Raw genomic sequence first — 21079 nt, forward strand, 5'->3', positions numbered from 1 at the left:
CAACATTTAGATCAATCTGGTAAGCCCTTAAAAGGAAATGTAATAATCCTGCCTTTTTGTGAGCACCAGTGCTGGACCTGGGGGACAACACGGTCTCCACAAGTCCAGAGGGAATAGATAGGGAATGAATCACAGACTGGTTTGGGTTGGAAGGGACCTTAAAGCCCATCCACTTCCAACCAGATGCCATGGGCAGGGACACCTCTTAGTGGATCAGGTTGCTCAAAACCTCATCCAGCCTGGTCTTGAACACCTGCATGGATGGAGCAGCCACAACTTCTCTGGGCAGATGAGAAATCTTAATTACAATCACCTTCTCAGAAGGAAGGCCAAAGTGTTACCTACCTTGATACCATTTGCTTCAAAAAGCCTCTCCAGATCCTGAAAAATGAAAGAGGGATCAGAACTCCTCCTCCTCGCTCCTCCAGCCCAGGAAGCTGATCCAGTGGGTGGCAGTGGCTAAGCCTGGGGCACACACTGGGTACCCTCTGCCATCCCAACCCCGTGCAGAGAGGTGTTTCGGACATCAATATGCTCTACAATTTTTATTTTATTTACCTTCATTTCCACTCCTTTGCCTGGTGGACCAGGTTCTCCCTTCAAATGAACAAGAACAACTCATTAATTAAGTCATCATCACAAGGAGCAGCAGCTATCCCTTACTTTGCTACCAGCCCACTCAATGACCCCAGACAAATCCCTGTCTGCTTAGAGATGGGGGTTGAATCCAACCCTGCTCAACATGCTCCTCTGCTGCATTTTGTAGGGCAGGCCTGGACCAGAGGAAGACGTGAGCATCACCAAAGTGGGGTTTGGACCACAGCTTCCCACCAACCCCTTCTCCACTTCTTGGCAATGCACAATGTGTAAAGAAGCGCAGAGGCAGCAGCAAGGAGGAAGATGGCCAAGGTGCCCCCATGGTTGGTGGCCCCTTGTGGAGGTGGCTGTGATCCTGGTGGCCCTCTGTACTGCTACACACAGCATCAATTATCTCATAGAACCATAGAATCACCAGGTTGGAAAAGACCCTATCGGATCAAGTCCAACCATTCCTATCAATCACTAAACCATGACCCTCAGCACCTCGTCCATCCATACCTTAAACACCACCAGGGAAGGTGACTCAACCCCCTCCCTGGGCAGCCTGTTCCAGTGCTCAATGACCCTTTCCATGAATTTTTTTTTCCTAATGTCCAGCCTAAACCTCCCCTGGCGGAGCTTGAGGCCATTCCCTCTTGTCCTGTCCCCTGTCACTTGGGAGAAGAGGCCAGCACCCTCCTCTCCACAACTTCCTTTTAGGTAGTTGGAGAGAGCAATGAGGTCTCCCCTCAGCCTCCTCTTCTCCAGGCTAAACAACCCCAGCTCTCTCAGCCATTCCTCATAAGACTTGTTCTCCAGCTCCTTCACGAGCTTCGTTGCTTTTCTCTGGAGTCGCTCCAGAGCCTCAACATCCTTCTCGTGGTGAGGGGCCCAGAAGTGAACACAGTTTTCAAGGTGCGGTCTCACTAGTGCCGAGTCCAGAGGGAGAAGAACCTCCCTGGCCCTGCTGGCCACGCCGTTTCTGATCCAAGCCAAGATGCCATTGGCCTTCTTGGCCACCTGGGCCACTGCTGGCTCATGTTCAGTTGGCTGTCAACCAACACCCCCAGGTCTTTCTCCTCCAGGCAGCTCCTCCAATAGCTTGGACTCCCAATAGCAAGTCCATGGAAGGGCTGTCCACCTCTTCCTGTCCAGCATGGTGTGGCTCTCCAGGTGAACGATCCTAGGCCAACATTGTGGATGAAATGATGGATGAGCGGCAACATCTTAGGAATTCCAGTGGTGGGGTTAGGAACACCTGCTGAGGTGGGAGCTGACCTGCCTCTCTGACAGGCTTCATTTCACTGAAATCCGGTTTCTGTATCAACAGATTCCGGTGGAATGAAGGGCGCCAGGAAGGCCCTGATGGTGCTGTATCTCCATGCCAAGGTGTGCTAGAGCACAGGAGCCACATTGTGGTGGTGCTCTAGCTGCACTGGGTACATCTGAGGCACAGCCCATGCACGTCAACTGGATGGGACCTTGTCTTTGCAAAGAGCTGGATGTTGTGCCAATCGGGAGATCTACCTGTATCCCCTGGTGCTGCCTTCTGCGGCTTTTTCCTCTCCATTAAGTGAAGGAGTTGGTGGCACCTCTAAAAATCTCTAGATTTCAGAAACCTGTTCTCCTTCCACCACTTTCTGATGTGCTTTTCAACTTGCAGGGGGGAAAGAAAGGAAGCAAACATCCCTGAACATTCTAGAAATTTATCCCACCTGGCTCCTGAATATCTCCCTGCCCAAATGTCGTGTTAATTGAGTTGTAGGACTAGAGCATCACATAACCACAAGTTTATCAGCCTAGCTCAGAAACTCTGCTTTGAAAACCCAATCTTTGGAGCATCAGAAGAGAGCTGAGATAGGTGCCCTTCCACCCAACACCGTGGCACCAACACGAAGATGCTTCCATGTTTTTAGGACGTACCTTGGGGCCTGGAGGACCTCTTTCACCTTTCAAGCCATCCTTTCCACGATCCCCCTGTAAGCCAGCAGGAACGCATTAGTTCTTCATTCCCTCTAAAATTCTCAGTGAAGATGCTGGCTTCACCATGCACTGTGGTGTTTCTCACATACTGGCCTCAGACTAACAGCATCTTTTCCACGTGGACCAAATAGTCTTTCCATAGAATCATAGAATCACCAGGTCGGAAAAGACCCACCAGATCATCGAGTCCAACCATTCCCATCAAACACTAAACCATGACCCTCAGCACCTCGTCCACCCGTCCCTTAAACACCTCCAGGGAAGGGGACTCAACTCCCTCCCTGGACAGCCTGTTCCAGTGCCCAATCACCCTTTCCGTGAAAAATTTTTTCCTAATGTTCAGCCTAAACCTCCCCTGGCGGAGCTTGAGGCCATTCCCTTTTGTCCTGTCCCCTGTCCCTTGGGAGAAGAGCCCAGCTCCCTCCTCTCCACAACTTCCTTTTAGGTAGTTGTAGAGAGCAATGAGGTCTCCCTCAGCCTCCTCTTCTCCAGGCTAAACAACCCCAGCTCTCTCAGCCGCTCCTCATAAGGCCTGTTCTCCAGCCCCCTCACCAGCTTCGTTGCTCTTCTCTGGACTCGCTCCAGAGCCTCAACATCCTTCTTGTGGGGAGGGGCCCAGAACTGAACCCAGGATTCTTGTAACTATCTCATGGATTCACATAATTAAGTCAAATGTGGAGCAACTCTGCTCTTCACTTGAAACAACTGCTTAAATAATCACATGTTCAGCTTCAACACACATCTGCAGCAAGGAGGTCTTACCTTGTTGCCTTTCAGGGAGATGGTGTTCTCCAGAAAAGACATCTGCCAAAAAAATGGAAGAAACCTTACTCACAAAGTGAAGGATGATGTCTTTGATACAAGCTCTCACCTCCATGCGTCTTTTATCCCTGTTAGCCCTTATCCATGGGGACACACCAGCTGCTTTCTCACAAATGAAGCAGCAATCTAAACCTGCTATGTTTGGCCTCAAACCAATGTGAAGCCAGCGCAGCATCTTTCTCTCACTGGTAAGATTTGGGGTGGTTGTGATGTTCATATCAACATCTGCAATTCCAATGAAGTCCCTCTTAAAAGGAATTGAGGTCACACGGTCGCCACTTCCTTGCTGCTCAGGACATTGGTCGGGTCCTCCTCTGACACAGGCATTTAGTGGGATATTTGAGTAGCTGGTTGGTTGACTCCATGAGTAAGAACACATCTTTTGAACCCTAAGACCACTTGGCTGGAGTAAGAAGGTTATGCGTTAGCACAGAAGGTTCTTGCCATTCCCTGGAGCAATAAGGCTCTTCCCAGTTTTGAAGGGGGCTTGATATCTCTATGTTCCACTCTCAAATCTACCAGAGTCCAAGTAGTGCAGCAGACATGAGAGAGACAAGTGAATGCACATGAGCGAGATAAGTGAACAGGAGCCTCAGTAGATAGTAACACCTGAAAATAGGGCTGGAACCACCAAATGGAGTGGTTTCAACAGCATCTAGGTAGGTTTAGGAGCAGAAAGCTGTGATATAGACAGGCATCTTTCACCAGAAGGCAAGTGCTCCGTACTTCTGGATTATTCTGAGTTCTGAAATCAGCAGAAACCACTGTTTTGCACAGGACTAATACTGCTGAAGCATTATTGTAGTGTTTTGTTCCTGCTTTGAAGAAGCTTTTACTCTGATCCAGACAATGCCTCATCCCTAGGGATGGAAGATAAAGTCTAGCACAGTTCTCCCAAGAGGCTGTGGCTCCCAGTGCTAAAGCAGTCAGTTCAGTTTTGCACTGGGGTGACTTTACTTGCATTGAAGCCAACAGGGTGAAGAAATGCCTCCTTGCAAATTCATGTTTTGAAACACCTTCCTGAACACCTCAATGACCTTTCAGAATCTCTTTCAGCCTTATTTTTGATGAACCTGGGTTGAGTTGCTCACTCTTAATCTGACTTAACTTGATATTAAGCCTCGTATCCAAAGCAAAGCTCCATGCTAACGCACAGGAGAGTCCTGAGCACGAGTCATCCCATCTGTCTAATTACCTTTCCTAGAAGGCATCTGTCTGCCTGTCTTGACTATAGAAGGAGCCTAGATGTGTTGATTATCCAAAAGGCAGTGATTAAAGGTATCAGATGAGTTCATAGCTAGCTTTTAGTGTCAGTCTCCTTGCATCATAAATAACAAACAACTTGGGGTGGGATCCATGCATGTATCTGTGCAAGAACTAGCTGCATGGCTTTCAAGCTTTCAGTACCTGAAAAGGGTCTACAAGAAAGCTGGGGAGGGACTCTTCACAAAGCCTGGAGTGATAAGATGAGGGGCAATGAGTATAAACTGGAGAGGGGCGGATTTAGACTAGATGTAAGGAAGACTTTCTTCACCATGAGAGGGGCGAGGCCCTGGAACAGGTTGCCCAGAGAAGTTGTGGCTGCCCCATCCCTGGAGCTGTTGAAGGCCAGTTTGGATGGGGCTTGGAGCTCCTGACGTAGTGGGAGGTGTCCCTGCCCAGGGCTGGGGGGTTGAAACTAGATGATCTTTAAGGTCCCTTCCAACCCAACCTATTCTATGATTCTATTCTATGCTAAGACTAGAAGGGGAATCCACCCTACGACATGCACTGTTGCAAATAATAAGTTCTAAAAATACGTCCTTTCTGGTACTCAGAATTCATGATACATCTCAATACATCCCTCATAATGTGCAAGACAACAGAATCAGGCACTACTTACAATGCTTCCAGGAGCCCCAGGCAACCCAGGTTCACCCTGTGAAGATACAACACCGCCATACCCATACCAAAAACAAACAAACAAAAGAGTGAGGGGTGCAATTCAACATTTCAGTCCCCAAACAGACCATTTCTCATGCAAGGTTATAAATGGGAATGTGCAAACCTACAGATTCACCCTTGTCTCCCTTTTCTCCAGCGATTCCCTAGGAGGTGGAGAGAGAGGTAGGATGAGAACAAGACGTGGTAGGGGAGGTTCTCTCAGCAGTCTCCCCTCTTCTTGCCAGCCCAGCATCTGACAGACTAACAAGGCTAAGTTTGAGCAGCCAAGCTAAGGAAATCTGGATTTCAACATCTCTCCTGTGGAGGAGCTCTCTGCTGTTTAATAAGAGGTGAGATGATTAGCCTCTTCCTCAGTGGGAAGGCTCATTAGGGACCTTCCCCTAATCAGCTGCTCCGTTACACAGTTTATAGAAACACCATTTCTTTGAGACCTCTGACAACAGAGCTGATCTTAGCCGGTGTTTTCCAAAGCTATTAGGAGATAAGGAGAGCCTAAGTACATCATTCCCTTTCCTTCCTCACCATATGGAGACAGTGCCGTGGTTTTTTTTGCAGTGGCGTGAGGAAGTTTTGCACCTTCAGAAACCCTCAGTGCACAGTCCTGCTCTGAATAATCAAACAAGAAGGGAGAAACAGCCCTAATCTTCCCTCTGAAGTGGAAATCCCCTCTCCCCAGGAAAGAGGGAGGGAGTTTTCTATGCCTCGCAGACTGTAAGGCACAAAAGTCTAGTTGTTTCTTTGATTGCTGTTGCACCATCCCAAGTCCTCCCCCCGTCTCAGCTGCTCCTTTAGGGATTGCCTTACATCCTTTCCAGGTTGTCCTGGATCGCCTTTTAGCCCTTGCTCTCCAGGTCGTCCTGGGAGTCCCGGTGGACCCTGCAAGAAAGGATTTGGAGAATCAATCAGAATCCAGCGGGAGGTGTCCCTGCCCATGGCAGGTGGGTTGGAACTGGATGATCTTTAAGGTCTCTTCCAACCCAAATCATTCCATGATTGTATGATTCATCCTTTGATTATTTTTGAGCACATCCAGCACCTCAACAAAAAGTAATAAAAATAAGAAGAATGATTTTTCACTCGGGAAAGAAATAGTTCCACATGGACTTTTCTAAATGGGGACCCTTGTTGGACTGGAGAAGGACGTCCCCCCCTCCTGCACTGACCAGGGGTACCTGGGCAGCAGCAAAGCAGCCTCCCCTGATGCCCCACAACTCACCTGGGCAGAAAATGATAATAATTATTACCCTGATTCCTCTCTCTCCTTGTTCTCCAGGGGCACCAGCTTCTCCCTAGAAGAGAGGAGTAGGAGCTTCTAAAAGCTTTATTTTGGCTGTTCTCTTTCAGCCTTTAGCTTTGGCACATGAAACCAAAGCTAAAATAAGAGAAAGAAAAGCCAAGGGTGAGATGAAGAAGGTTCTTCATAGCCTTGTCTAACACAAGGACAAGGCAACAGGAAATGAAACGAGCACGGGGCAGCTTCCAAACAAATCAAACAGGGTGGTGTTCCAGCTTCTGCTTAACTGACTTGTGTGATGCCTTGCCCAAAGAGTTTCAGGGAGTTAAAAGTTCATGTGGAGGGACTAAATCTGTGGAAGCAAAACATACCAAGAGCTATCAAACCCAGAAGACGTCACTTTTCATATAGGAAATTCTGCTTTTGCGTTGTTCCCAGATCCTCCAGGGAAGTTGACGCCCGTGGAGGTGAGATGCTGGGCTGCAGAGAACTTCACTTTACATCAGTGAAGCCCTCTCCTGCATTGCTGTAACCAGAGCACCAGCTGTGAGTGAGCCTGTTGTGTTTGGTACCTATGTGACCCTGGAAAGTGGAGGCTTCTCATCAATTACTTTGGTCCCAGAAGTGCCTTTCTCTCCTTGTTCTCCCTACAACACAATACAAAATGCTAGGCTACATCTCCACCTGTCTGCCACCAGTTTTTTTACCCTAATTTCCTACACAATTTAAGAGCACTTTGCCTGGTTCTGAGATCACTGATGACTCTGAACCCAGAGGTGTCGGGCAGCAGTGCCGCAGGATCAGAAACACAGATGTGGATGATGCTTATGCTTCTTTGTTCTCAAGCCTTCCCTTGGTGATCCTATTCCACTTGAGTTTTAGGAATCAATTCAGCCCTTTTTGAAGTGTCTTCACTGACTTTGGTTTTTCTGAAGCCAGTTATGATGTTTTCTGAAGCGACACCTTGTTTGATTGTAGGAGAAAAAAAGAATGATTATGTCCTAAAGCCAAAAGCAAGCTGAAGCTTGGGCTCAGAGCATTTACTCGGCACTACGAAGGGCTGTGCTTTCCGTATTTGCTTAGCATCCATCTCTAATGGAGTTCATCCAGACTCCATGATCACCCTTGGCAGACACTGCAGGACAGACTCTCCTGAAGGTTCTCCACCTCCTGGAAGTGTTGCAGCTTAAATGAGGTGGCCTATTTGCAGAGACCCAGGAGATGGACCTGGTCTTAAAAGAGTGGTGTGGACTCAGGGACAGTTGCCTCTGCACATTTTAACTTCTATTCGGATGTAAAATCAGTTGAGTTCTCCTGGATGGGTACTTACACATCTATTCTGCTTGATGCTTGTGCAACACAGACTTTCCTCATCAGTCAACCACCTCACCATCCCTTCTCCCAACCCAAACCAACCCTTGCTGCCTTCTCCACTTTGCAGCTGCATGAACACATCTTGTTAACATGTCCTGTCTTGGATGCATCTCATTTCTCTCTTTGACAACCAATTTCTCCATGCCCGTGAAGCCAATCCAGCCTAAATATTTTATTCACCAGGCCATGTGTCCTGCTGTAACATTTTCCAAATCCATCTGCTCCTTTAGCCAAGCCTGAGGAGCAACGCTGTTTGAGAAACGTACACAGCAAGACAGATTCACTGAACAAACACCACATTTGGGATGTTTTCCAGATCTTTCTCGACCCGTTTTGAACCTTTGTTAGGAGGAATCCTACAACCCAGGATTTGCCTTGCATCATTAATGAAGCAAGAGCATCTTCTCATTGTCTTTCCAAGCAGGGCTCTTCGTGTCCCACAGCAACACCAGCAAAGCAGAATTTGTTCAGACCTTTCACCTTCTGAATGCTCCTCATGTTTGTGCACCAGCTCCGTGGCAAAGGTAAAACCCCACAAAGATAAGACTCAAGATTCTTTGGGTGACATGAAGAACATGACTAGACATAAGAAAGAATTTCTTCACCATGAGGGTGGTGTGGTACTGGCACAGGTTGCCCAGGGAAGTTGCGGCTGCCCCATCCCTGGAGGGGTTCAAGGCCACGTTGGTTGGGCCCTTGGGCAGCCTGATCCAGTGGGAGCTGGAACTCCTCCATGGCAGGAGGGGTGGAACTAGATGATCTTTAAGGTTCCTTCCAACACAAACTAGTCTATGATTCTATGACACAGACAATGTTTTACGCACTGCAATCACTGCATAGACTCACCTTCTGACCTGGTTTGCCCGACAAACCTACATTTCCCTGCAGAAACACAGACTGTTAGTCACATGGCAAGAACAATATGGGTAGAATAACTTCAACTGAGGGTCCTCTGTTGTAGCTAAAGGGTGTAAACGTCACACGCAGCGCTGCAAAGCTGCTCTTTGCAGCTGAAACAGTGTAGTAAAATGCTGAGAAGGGGAAAACAGATGGTGGGCTGCTGTGAGCACACGCTGCCTAGAAACATCTGCCTTCCCCTCTATGAAACCATCAATGCTTTGATGACCAGCTTTGAAAGAGGGGTGGGGACCTCAAAGATACTGCATTTTGCAAGTTTTTACTGATTTAAAAGGGACTATTAATATTATAACATAGAAGAACTTTTTTATTGCTCCATCCCTGGAAGTGTTTAAGGCCAGAATGGATGAAGTTTTGAGCAACCTGATCCAGTGGAAGGTGTCCCTGCCTACAGTAGGGGAGTTGGAACTAGATGGGCTTTAAAGTTCCTTCCAACCCAACCCATTCTATGAATATCCCTGTAGGAGGGCACACCAAGGCATCAATCCAGCCCTCAGTAGAGATCAGTGAACTCACGTTGGAACCACCAGAAGGTTGCACCTTCTTAGACACAGAAGTCAGGAAGATAAAGGTCACCATCAGGACACAAAGCTGTTGAATATGGGGCTTCCTTGGCTTTGCTGTTCACAGAATTACTAGTTGAGCATTGACCACCCACGCTTTCTTCCACACTCATGTTGTTCTCTCTCTACATTTTGGAGAAGTGTCCTCCTCAGCGCTCTCTTCCATAACCAAACTACAGCAAACTACCCCATCACACAAGACCACCAAAGGGTAACAGCCCAGCGCTTTGTCACCATCCCAGTATTAATTTGCTGGTGACAGGCTTCACGGGTGAAAGCCAACAAACTCACACGCATGGAAGTGATAGAGAGAATTTGCCTCTGAACATCCTGATTTGCTGCCTTAGCCCTCCACATTCAGCACTCACCCTGTCGCCTGGGTCTCCCTTCAGCCCAGGTTGACCAGGAACTCCGAAACCTGGACTTCCCTGAAAAAATCAATGATGATGCGTGTCTCGTCACAATGATTAAGGATCTTTTCCTTTCTGCAACATTACGTTCAATAGAGAGACATGTAGGGCTAGACTCTGGGCTGGCACTACCTCTCCGTTGGTCCTTATGGCTACTAGATGGTCCTTTTCACCTTCTAATCACATTTGTTGCCATCTCTGAGAGATGCCATTGTGGAAAGCCACCTTTCCCTAGACTGCTTCTTGGGGAACCCAGCATGTTCTTCTATTTCCCCATCACTATCTTGCAGATCTTGGCTTCAATTGTTCCATCACCACTCACAAGCTCTGCTCCACTCATCATCTCACTCTTGGGAATATGTTCTGTGCCATGTTCATTTAGCAGTCTCCATCCCACCATCACTTTGAAGCCCCCCTCAAAGCTCAACATTCTTCCCATCCTTGGTATAACCACTGGGTGTTAGTAGCCAACGCTGCGTTTGGTGCTAACCAAGATGAAGAGGGAGATAGTGTCACACCAGAGCAGCTTCCAAGCTAAGGACACATCTTTACATCTGAAGCTAGCAGAAAAAGAGCAGATCCTAGGCATTTTCATCCATGGGCAGCTGGGTGAGCTGAGAATTGGTACCTCAATGTCTCTCACTTGACTTGGGAAGGAATTCAATCTCCCTCAGACTTTTCTTTGTGGACACAAATGAAGTAAACCCTTCTACCCACAAAGGATGCACCTAGAAAAGCAAGCACGTTACCTTCTCTCCTTTGTCTCCTTGTATTCCTTTGGCTCCTTTTGGCCCCAGGGCTCCTGTTGGTCCAGTATCTCCCTGTGAATCAAGACATTCCCCAAAACTAATAATATAGTGCAGGAAAATAAGCACTGTTCACATGGTTCCCACTTTGCACATTCGAGATACTCTGAAAATCATTCCCCTGCCAAATCCACTCATCTCTGAGTTTATAACGAAGCTTTCTTTGTGGTACCTGGGCTTCTGCCACGTAAACCCCATCCCAGTAGTTACACCATCTCCAGCCATGCAGCTGGGATGCTGCAAAGCACCACGTGTGTACTCATGGGCCATGAAAATGATCGGAGGGCTGGAGCACCTCATCTACAAGGACAGGCTGAGAGAGCTGGTGGTGTTCAGCTTGGAGAAGAGAAGGCTGCGGGAAGACCTTAGAGCAGCCTTAGCAGTACTTGAAGGGTCTACAAGAAAGGTGGGGACAGGCTTTTTGCATGGTCTGTTGTGACAGAACAAGGAGTAATGGTTTTAAACTAAGGGAGGGGATGTTTAGACTGGACGTAAGGAAGAACTTTTTTATAACAAAGGTGTGAAACCCTGGCGCGGGTTGCCCAGGGGGGTAGTGGAGCCCCCATCCCTGGAAACTTTCAAGGTCAGGTTGGATGGGGCTCTGAGCAACCCGATTCAGTGGAAAGTGTTCCTGCTCCTGCAGGGTGGTTGGACTAGATGACTGGTAAATGTCTCCTCCAACCCAAATCAGTCAATGATTCTAAGACTGTATTTACAGTGGTATAAGCAGGCGAACATTTAGGTCCCAGGCCACTACCTAAATACATCCAGCCTAACAGAAGAGACATTTTTGCTAACCGATGTTAAGCAGTTGGGAAAATAATCATGGAATCACTAGGTTGGAAAAGACCTTTGAGATCATCAAGACCAACCATCGCTGTCCACTACTAAAATCAGATCCCTGAGCACCTCATCTCTCCGTCTTTTAAACACCTCCAAGGATGGGGTCTTCACCACCTCCTTGGGCAGCCTCTGTCAATGCTTGAAAATGCATTTGGTGAAGAATTTTTTCCTGCTGTCTAATCTGAACCTGCCCTGGTGCAGCTTGAGACCATTTCTTCTCATCCTGTCACCTGTCATTTTGGAGAAGAGACCAACATCCACCTCACTACAACCTCCTTCCAGGGAGTTGTGGACAGTGATAAATGGCCTCCTCTTCTCCAAGCTCAACAACCCCAGGTCCCTTGGCTGCCTCTCATAACCCTTGTTCTCCAGCCCCTTCATCCAGCTTCATTGCCCTTCTGTGGACAAGCTCCAGCTCCTCAATGTCCTTCCTGGAGTGAGGGGCCAAAAACTGAATCCAGGATTCGAGATGCAACCTCACCAGTGCCAAGTCCAGGGGCACAACCACTTCCCTGGTCCTGCTGGACTTGGTGTTTCTGATCCAAGCCAAGATGCCATTGGCCTTCTTGGCCACCTGGGCCACTGCTGGCTCGTGTTCAGCTGCTGCCAACCAACACCCCCCAGGTCCTTCTCCTCCAGGCAGCTTTCCAGCCGCTCTTCCCCAAGCCTGGAGCTGGACGGGGTTGTTGTGTCCCAAGTGCAGGACTTGACACTTGGCCTTGTTGAACCTCAACCTGTTGTTCGCAGCCAAAAGACCAATAAGGTAGGTGGCTCCAACATCCAAGTCCAGCAAGAAGGATAAACCTCATTGTGTCTAAGTGCTGAGTAAGGTATGAAGCTCTGTAGGGTAGTTGGTGAATGCCAGTAGCCAGAAAGCCCAGAGGATTTACTCCTCTAGTAAATACTCCTTACAAGGGATAAAGGAGATATTTTGTGTCTGTGCAGTGGCAAGCAGCTATCAAGAATAAAAAATCTAGCATATTCCAGGCCATGTTCTACCACAAGGCCACTGTAAAAGTGAGATGTAACCACTGTCCTACAAAGCAGACGTACAAGAGGGGCAGCACAGTCAGGGAACAGCTCTGTCTCACAGCTTTCCTTGGCTTGAGAAATTCAATTTCCACCGGTCACAAGGAGGCAACATGCTGGGTCAGGGACTCAGAGAGGTGGAGACCAAAGAGAATGGCAGGAAGATGTGCTGGGGAGGTTTAGGTTGGATATTAGGAAAAGTTCTTTCACTGAGAGGGTGGGGTGGAGCACTGGAACAGCGCCTCAAGGAAGCAGTCACGGTACGAAGCCTGACAATATTCAAGAAGCATTTGGCCAATGCCCTCAGACACATGGTGTGAATGTTGGGTTGTCCTATGCAGGGACAGGAGTTGGACTCGATGATCCTTGTGGGTCTCTTCCAACTCAGGACATTCTATGATTCTATGAAATCTCTGTCTGTGGAGACACTTAGCCCACAAAGTCCTGAGCAACCTGACCCAGCTTTGAAATTGGCTCTGTTTGAAGCACGAGGTGGGACTAGAGACATCCAATAGTCCCTTCCAGCCTCCATTGTGCTTTGATTTTACGTCAATGCCTCCCATGGCTGGAAGGTAGCTTCTATGAGTAGGCTGGTTTTCTGCTTCAGTGACTTCTACCTTCTAAAATTAGCACATGGAGATCCCACATTCCCCTCCCAGACTAGGGCTACAAAGAGAATGACAGGCATAAAATGTTAATAAAAGCTAAAGAAATATCAGCAGGGCAAGACCATTGGTACTTTTCCAACCTCTCTTGACAATCTCAAGGGAGATATGACTCAGATGGAGGAAAAATGATCCAGCCCTCAATTTTCAGGTGAAGATCTCATTTAAGTTTCAAGCAGTGGTAATTAATGGACTTACCCTGACACCTTTCTTGCCTGGAGGTCCCAAAACCTGTGGATAAAAAGAAACAACAGAAATTCTCTCTTATTTAGGAAAAGGATTGTCCTCTCAAAGGAGGGTCTATTCACGTTACCTTTTCCAAAGACAATCTCAGCCTTATGGGACAGGGAACCCATGACCTGCACTGATGGACAGAAAGGGCTACAAGCCAAATCCCAAATCCAGTGAAGCTTATGAAGGAATTCCACCAGCTACGGTAGATTTTAGCTGCAGGGATGGGACTGAATGGATCCACTCACATGGATCTGGCAGATAGATGCTCTGGCCTTTGCTAACACACACCAATAACCAACCTTCAGATAGCTGTGAAGACTGCACTACAGCCCTGCAGAGCAGCCCTGAGCTGGGTTTAGGGACTACAGAGCTGTCTTCCTTCGTTGTGTGTCCAACACAACTTGGTCAGCATTGCTAGGAAAGAAACATAAGGTACCCTCCTCATCCAAGCATCCTCCAGGACACATCAGTCTGACCCAGTGGTGGGTCACAGTCCTTAATACAACCTCCAGCTGCTCCCACAATGAGGGAATGAGGCAACTAAGACCCATCAGTAGCGCCTCTTCAGCAGGGATCGGCACAACCCCATCGTGAATGGGGAGTTAGAGTGGGGGACAGTCTCGGACCACAAAGCTTCAGTGCTGGGAAGGCTTTATCTTTATGTTTCCTGCACAGCAAAGAAGATCCTTTGAGGAGTCAGTGGGCAACTGTGGTGCAGGGCTGGGAATACAAGAAGAGGAGCAAGGGAACTGAACACATAGTTGTGTGGTGGGTCAAGGAAAAGGTTCATTAGTTCTTCCTGCAGTTCAGTAGGACACATCTCCCTTGGTCCTTGCTCTACTGGCACTGCTGGTGGTGACGCGGCATAGCTATAGTATAAGAAGGGCTGTAATCCACTCATAGTTACCCCCATAGCTGGAGCACCTGGAAATCCTGGGTTGCCCTGCAAAACAAGAGGACATAAAATGAACAATCTAGAGCAATGAAAACAACCTACTCATTGCTCTCCCCCATCCATTCCTTAAATCATCACAAAACTCATCTCATGACACAAGAGCAAAACAGAGAAGATGTTGAGCTCAAGTATATCCCTGCTGGCTTCATCCCTGCATGAGCCCCCCCTTAAACGCACTCAAGTGCACTTGCAAGACCTGCACACATGCTGCTTGGGAATATCAGGACATCTTCACCTGAGCTAGTCAAACATGCTGTTCTCATGCTGTTTGACTTACTTGATCTCCCTTCTGCCCTGGAGGTCCTGGGAGTCCCTGTAAGACATCAAAAGAGAATTTCCACCAGAATGAATTTAGCATTTTCAGTCCCTGGTGTAGCAAGAAGCTCCCTGCTGTAGGGAGGAAGCTCTTCGGGCCAGTTTTTCACCTCTGCAAGACATCTATAAGGGGTCTTGGATGAGAGATGGAAATCCCTGTGCCCATCTCTAGTTGTCAGCTAGTTGTCATCTATAAGGAGACCAAGTGCAGAGTAGTAAGCTCTCATTCCAAGTTAAGCTACAAAAGATGGTCCTTTGCAGGCAAGAAAAGGTATGGAGACAGCCAGGAGACACATGGGACCTACTAGACCAGGTCAGTAGGCCTAACCCAAGCCCCAGGACCCTGCTCAGAGGTGGAACTGCAAGTACACGTAACCTACTGTGCTTGCAGGGCTTTGGCTCAAGGAAGACTGATGGCCCCTTTCCATTTTTCACGACTATAGCTATTCTTAGGAAAAGGGGTTGCCATCTCTTTTGATCCTTAAGGGCGTAATCAAATGCATGTGCAGAGAAAGTGCAGCTGGGCGAGCTGTAAAACCAGCAAAACTGAAATACTGCTCAATAAAAACAACCTGTGAATAGTCAATTTGAACCAGCAAAGGGTATTCAAGATTTTCTTGTTGGCCTTTGCGAGCTGCTCACTGTCCTGGGGATTTACCATTGATGCAAGGTTTATTCCATGCATGAGAGCTCCTTCAGCAGCATCAAGCTTCTGAATTTTGCAGTTATATGGTGCGTAGCTACGTGGCGCAGTAACATCTAGTCAAACTGGAAGAATCCTTTGGTGGGAGCTCAAATTTCCTCCCTCTGGATCTCCAACCAGATACTTCAACTCCTCAGACATGAGCCTGGACAGAGAGAGGGCTTCTTCCCCTCCATTTCTCACCTTTTCCCCTTTAACACCACCTTGCCCTTTGTTACCCTGGAAAACAGAAGATGTTTTAGTTAAAAGAAGCCTCCACTGGCAAAGCAGGATGAGCTTAGAGGCTCACATGCTGCAGAAGAGCATGCTGAACATGTTCCCTCCACTGGAGATTACGAAAGCAAAGGGAAAAGCAAATAAAGGAACAAAAAATAAGATTTTTGCATATACGTCATATAGATAGCATAGAACATGTGTTATAGATCATCCATACTCTCTGTATATTGAATATAAATTACCTGTATGGTGTCTATAATACCATAGAAAAGTTTTGATTGGAAGGGACCTCAAAGCCCATCCAGTTCCACCCCCCACCACGGGCAGGGACACCTCCCACTGGATCAGGTTGCTCCAAGCCTCATCTAGCCTGGCCTTACACCCCCAGGGATGGGGCAGCCACGACTTCCCTGGGCAACCTGGGCCTCCAGAGTAATTTGTAATGCAGTGAATTCCCAAACCAAACGTGGTTTCTGAATTCCAAGTAGTTCTCCGGGGACTCCTCTTATCTCCCCTTGAACTCAAACTTCCTCCACTCCAAACGTCTTTGTGGGACTCCTGTAAAGAACCACCTCCCTTGGTTTGTCTCAAATCTGCTGCCAGCTCAGTCCATTTGCTGTCCCACACTTTTGACTTCTTGACCTCCACTGGACCTGGCCCAGTTCTCTCTCCTCCTGACACCAGCAGGTGGGACATAGGAAGGACTGAGGTTCCACTCAGCTTTTCCATGGGTGTTGGAAACAGTCCTTGCTTTTGGCAAAAAAAAAAGTCTGTTATCTCATGTCTTTACCGGCTTTCTAACATCTCCCTTTTGGCAATTCCTGAGGGATGGGTCAACAGGATGGACCTGACAAAGTGAGAAATGCTTAATTGGCCTTACTTAATCTGCCAGCCCTCGTCAGCAGAGTGAAATATCCCAATGTGGCAGCTGATGAGAACTGGCAGAAGACATTGTCCCTCTACAATGACTTGATGTCCATACCGAGGCTAACAGCCCTTTCCCACCATGGCTGGCAGCTCTTCCTTAGCAACTGGCCATGGGTTGACCACTCACCGGCTCTCCCACATCTCCTCTGTCACCCTTGAGGCCGTTCCTCCCACGAGGGCCCTGCATGAAGCACAGGACAGTCTTACTGTGTGTTCCAGTGGTTCTTTTGAATCTTGATGGCCATCTGGTAAGTATGGACACCAGAGCCTGTTGGGCAGCTAAGAAATAATCAAAGAAATGTCTTCTCATCAGGTGGAGAAGTGAGAGCCAACCTCTGGTACTTACCCTCATACCTGGTTCACCCTGAAACACAAAGGACAAGGAGAATTACCATGGAGTGATCATCTAGAAATGGGGATCCCCTCTAAACTTAGTCCCAGAAAAAAGATCTCTTGCAGGGCTACAAGCCCAGAGACCAAAATTCCCACCCCTAAAGGAAGACAGAGCTTCAGTAGAGGTGTCTGCTGTCTTGCATGCTCCACACACCTCAACCTGCAATGTCTGTTGTCACCCCCTCAACCATAGAGGAGGAGAGGAGAGGAGAGTTTAGGTCTCTTTGTGTCTGCTGAGACTTTCTAACCCACTCCTGGTGCAAGGAGACATTTGGTGACAACCATTAGTCTGGTTTGGGCTGTGCATGGTGCAAATGATCCTGGGAATTTCACTCCAGCCACCGACAAACCTTCCTAGGGACCAGGAGGTGGAAAAGACTGAATCTGGTCCCATGTCAGACAAGGTTGCCTGTAACCTTTTCAAACTCCATCATTGATCCCTGCTGTGCTGAACCATAAGGCCCTGATGATGGGAACATTTTGCAGAGGTCCTCCTTTTATGCCTCAACTTTAAAAACCCCGTGATGGAGAGAAGAAACGTGTATTCCCAGGGCCCTTGAATGAACAGATCACCCAAGAACTCTGCATTATGCCAGATCTCCCATCTCAAGGACGTCACAGAGCTGCACACAACTTTGCTTACCTTGATGGAGATCCCTGGTGGCCCCTGTGGCCCTGGTAAACCTGGTGGTCCTGCTACTCCAGGGGCCCCTGACTGCCCTTTCGGTCCCTGCAACAATGAAAACCAGGAGAGGGAGGGCATGACCTCTCTCCCAGCATCTTTCACTTCTCTACCAGCCTTTGAGAGGCTGAAAGGTCCACCAGACCTGGGGTATGATACTCACAGGGGGACCAGGCTGCCCATTTTGGCCAGGAATCACCTCCACTCCTCCCAGGACGTAGCCTGGTTCACCCTGCACACAAAGGGAAGAGGACACACTTTCAGCTGCGTTGGGAGGTCCAGGTGCAGACCGGCATTTCTACAACTGAAGGGTAATTTTATGATCATCGTAAGCAATTTTAGAACCAAACAGCCCCTTCCCTGCACTGAAAACCCAAACCACCTTCCTGCAGCAACTCTTTTCTAGAGGTACCAGAAAACACATGGCCAGGACATAAGCTCTGCTTACTGGCACAGAAGAAAATTAATCCTAGGGTAAAAAAGGAGGGTTGGATTTCAGGAGAATCCACTCCCTAATCTGTAGCTATACAGACAGCTCAGGGGGATGGAAGAAAGGAGGAAGAATGGAGGCTGGAGGAAGGACAGGACAACATCTCCTAGAATCTGGCCACAACTGGTCTTTTTATGTTTTAAATGCACACAAACAGGCTTGTTCATAGTGGAAACTCAAAAAGACAGAATGACCCAATGTCTGGACTTGATGATCTTAAAGGTCTTCTATGTTCCGTGACCCAACTAAGTGCTACCTCCTTCTACAAATCACCACCTGAAATGTGCCAAGGGCCTGTGATAAGGACAGTTTCCCATGTCTTGCACGTGCACAGGTGCACAAGAAGCTGGGAGAAGCACAGGTAGGCTGTTGACAGAAGCTGGAAAGAGAGATATTCGATACCATCTAATATCATGCTCAGCATGTAAATGGGAAGTTCACCAGTGGCCAGAACTCACTGATCTATGATCACCACTCAGGGTGGGGTCTGCGATCAATTGGGTCATCAGGTAGTGAGCAATTGTGTTCTGCATCACTTGTTTTTTATATATCATCATCATCACTATTATTCTTTCTTCCTTTGTTGTCCTATTAAACTGTCTTTATCTCAACCCATGAGTTCCACTATACTTCCCGATTCTCTTCTCCATCCCACCGGGGCGGGAGTGAGAGAGCAGCTGCGTGGTCCTAGTTGCTGGTTGGGGTTAAACCATGACATAAAGTTTGTTAAAGCAAATACATACCACGAGACCAGGAGGACCAGGAGGACCTGTCCGCCCCGGTCTGCCCGGCAGCCCAGGAATGCCGTCCTTCCCAGGTAGACCCTAAACACATAGAAAACAACAGCATGCAGGTTACGTCTCCAGACCTGCAACCCCAAAAATCTTCACACAGCATTAGCTTTGTGTAGCTCCTGAAGGAATCCCCAGTTGCCAGCACACACACAAACACATAAGTTCTCTTTTGCATGATTTTCAAAGCCAGCATTGAGCAGGAGATATCAAAACACCAACCTAAAAAAATCTGAAGATCTAGATCTCTTCCTTGGTTCTAATAATTGGATCCAGTGGGAGGTGTCTCTGCCCATGGCAGGGCAGTGGAACTAGATGACCTTTAAGATGCCTTCTAATCCAAATCATTCTATAATTCTGTGATTCTGTAAGTTAGTTGTATAACAATTAACCGAGTAGATGGTTCATGCTGGTAGACTCACCCTCTCTCCTTTTTCTCCCTTTGTGGTAAAGCTGAATGGGTCATAGCCTCCATGAGCTGGTGAGCCCCTGAAGCTCTTAAAAGGAAAATGGTACAAAAGTTCAGGAAATTATTATCCACCAAAGGATGGCAAATAAACTCAAACCAGACTGACCATGAAACACAGCCTGGCACAGTTGTTGGCTAATGCAACAAAAGAAAGAAGAAAGGTTGACCATCCAGGAGACCTGTTCATGAGCTTAGACAACTTAAAGTCCCTTGGTGGTCATGCATTAGGACCCAAGGGAATGACAGGAAAATGTATAAGACCAAAGAGAATGGTGGGAAGATGTGCCAGGTGAGGTTTAGGTTAGATATTAGGAAAAGTTTCTTCATCCAGAGGGTAGTGGAGCACTGGAACAGCTCCCAAGGGAAGCTGTCACAGTACTAAGCCTGACAATATTTAAGAAGCATTTAGACAATGCACTGAGACATATGCTATAAATTTTGGGGTTGTCCTGTGCAGGGATAGGAGTTGGACTTGATGATCCTTGTGGCTCCCCTCTAACTCAGGTCATTCTGTGCGATTCTGTGATTCTATTTATTGTCTCCAGTTTGCACTGAAACTGGGAGAACAGCATGGAGAACAGAGAGTTGTGTGAGAACAAAATGCAGTCAGGGATCATATCGATGCCCCAGGAAGTCTTGGCCTATGTCACAATTACAGTTCAGGTCTTCTTTTCAGTTCAGAGAGACTCTAAATAATCTTGGTTAGAGATCTGCAAGACTTCAGGGTAGCATCAATGCAATTGGCCAATTGGTTGGACTCGATGATCTTAAGGGCCTTTCCCAATCTAAATGACTCTGTGATTCGGTGATTCTAATTCTCACCTTTAAACACCAGGGTCCACAAGTCTCCTCTTCTTTTTGGCTGTGTCGCTCACCTGATGATGGAGCAGGGACATGTGGCTTGCTCTCCGTGTCATCAAATGGCAATTGCTTGTCAGCTTCATGTCTGGTGACCTACAGGACAGCGTTTGGCTTTGCTTAGTGATCCTCCAGGTTTTGAGGCCAGAAGTCAAACACCACCCCTCAACCTCATTGCTCTCTACAACTACCTGAAAGGAGGTTGTGGAGAGGAGGGTGCTGGCCTCTTCTCCCAAGTGACAGGAGACAGGACAAAATGAAATGGCCTCAAGCTCCGCCAGGGGAGGTTTAGGCTGAATATTAGGAAAAAATTTTTCACAGAAAGGGTCATTGGGCACTGGAACAGGCTGCCCAGGGAGGTGGTTGAGTCTCTTTCCCTGGAGGGGTTTAAGGGATGGATGGACGAGGTGCTGAGGGACATGGTTTAGTGTTTGATAGGAATGGTTGGACTCGATGATCCGGTGGGTCTCTCCCAACCTGGTGATTCTATGATTCTGTGAACAGGACTCAAGAAGTCACTGTATCACCAACCTCTTCATTGAAACAACCATAAAGTGTCACTGTTGTAGAGGGTCTGCAGACGAGGTCACATTCAAGTGCTTTCCCTGGCAGGGACCCTACAGAACAAAACTTTCAAAGTTTTATTCTGGCTTCCTCATTTCCAGTCCTTTGATTTCAAAGATTGTGTAACTTATCTCCAGAGTTGGACAGTCAGATCAGGGTTGGACCCAGCGTCTTAAATCTGTTCCAACTTTGCTTTGGAACTTGGCTCAGGGATGATCACCCTTGGGAATGACCTGCACCAAGCAAGCTGGTTTGTATTCATAGAATCATAGAATAGTTTGGATTGGAAAGGACCTTAAAGATGATCCAGTT

General features: G+C 47.7%; 1 protein-coding gene across 1 annotated transcript in view; it reads right to left on the minus strand.

The window, feature by feature from the left end:
* The window catches only part of LOC138716877 (collagen alpha-1(VII) chain-like), a 137407-nt gene that overhangs the window by 63524 nt on the left and 52804 nt on the right, over positions 1–21079 (minus strand). Inside the window, exons 26-47 of the mRNA XM_069850049.1 lie at positions 20168–20299; positions 19299–19373; positions 18829–18909; positions 17759–17827; positions 17557–17643; positions 16867–16884; positions 16630–16701; positions 15561–15596; positions 14637–14672; positions 14312–14347; positions 13369–13401; positions 10577–10648; positions 9786–9845; positions 8783–8818; positions 6573–6617; positions 6133–6204; positions 5436–5471; positions 5267–5302; positions 3325–3366; positions 2503–2556; positions 559–597; positions 346–381 (exon numbers count right to left, since the gene is read on the minus strand). Coding sequence (XP_069706150.1) covers positions 346–381; positions 559–597; positions 2503–2556; positions 3325–3366; positions 5267–5302; positions 5436–5471; positions 6133–6204; positions 6573–6617; positions 8783–8818; positions 9786–9845; positions 10577–10648; positions 13369–13401; positions 14312–14347; positions 14637–14672; positions 15561–15596; positions 16630–16701; positions 16867–16884; positions 17557–17643; positions 17759–17827; positions 18829–18909; positions 19299–19373; positions 20168–20299 — 1203 coding nt within the window. The remainder of the gene's footprint in view (positions 1–345; positions 382–558; positions 598–2502; positions 2557–3324; positions 3367–5266; positions 5303–5435; positions 5472–6132; positions 6205–6572; positions 6618–8782; positions 8819–9785; positions 9846–10576; positions 10649–13368; positions 13402–14311; positions 14348–14636; positions 14673–15560; positions 15597–16629; positions 16702–16866; positions 16885–17556; positions 17644–17758; positions 17828–18828; positions 18910–19298; positions 19374–20167; positions 20300–21079) is intronic.

This window comes from Phaenicophaeus curvirostris, chromosome 1 (genome assembly GCF_032191515.1).
Source record: "Phaenicophaeus curvirostris isolate KB17595 chromosome 1, BPBGC_Pcur_1.0, whole genome shotgun sequence".
NCBI lineage: Eukaryota > Metazoa > Chordata > Aves > Cuculiformes > Cuculidae > Phaenicophaeus > Phaenicophaeus curvirostris.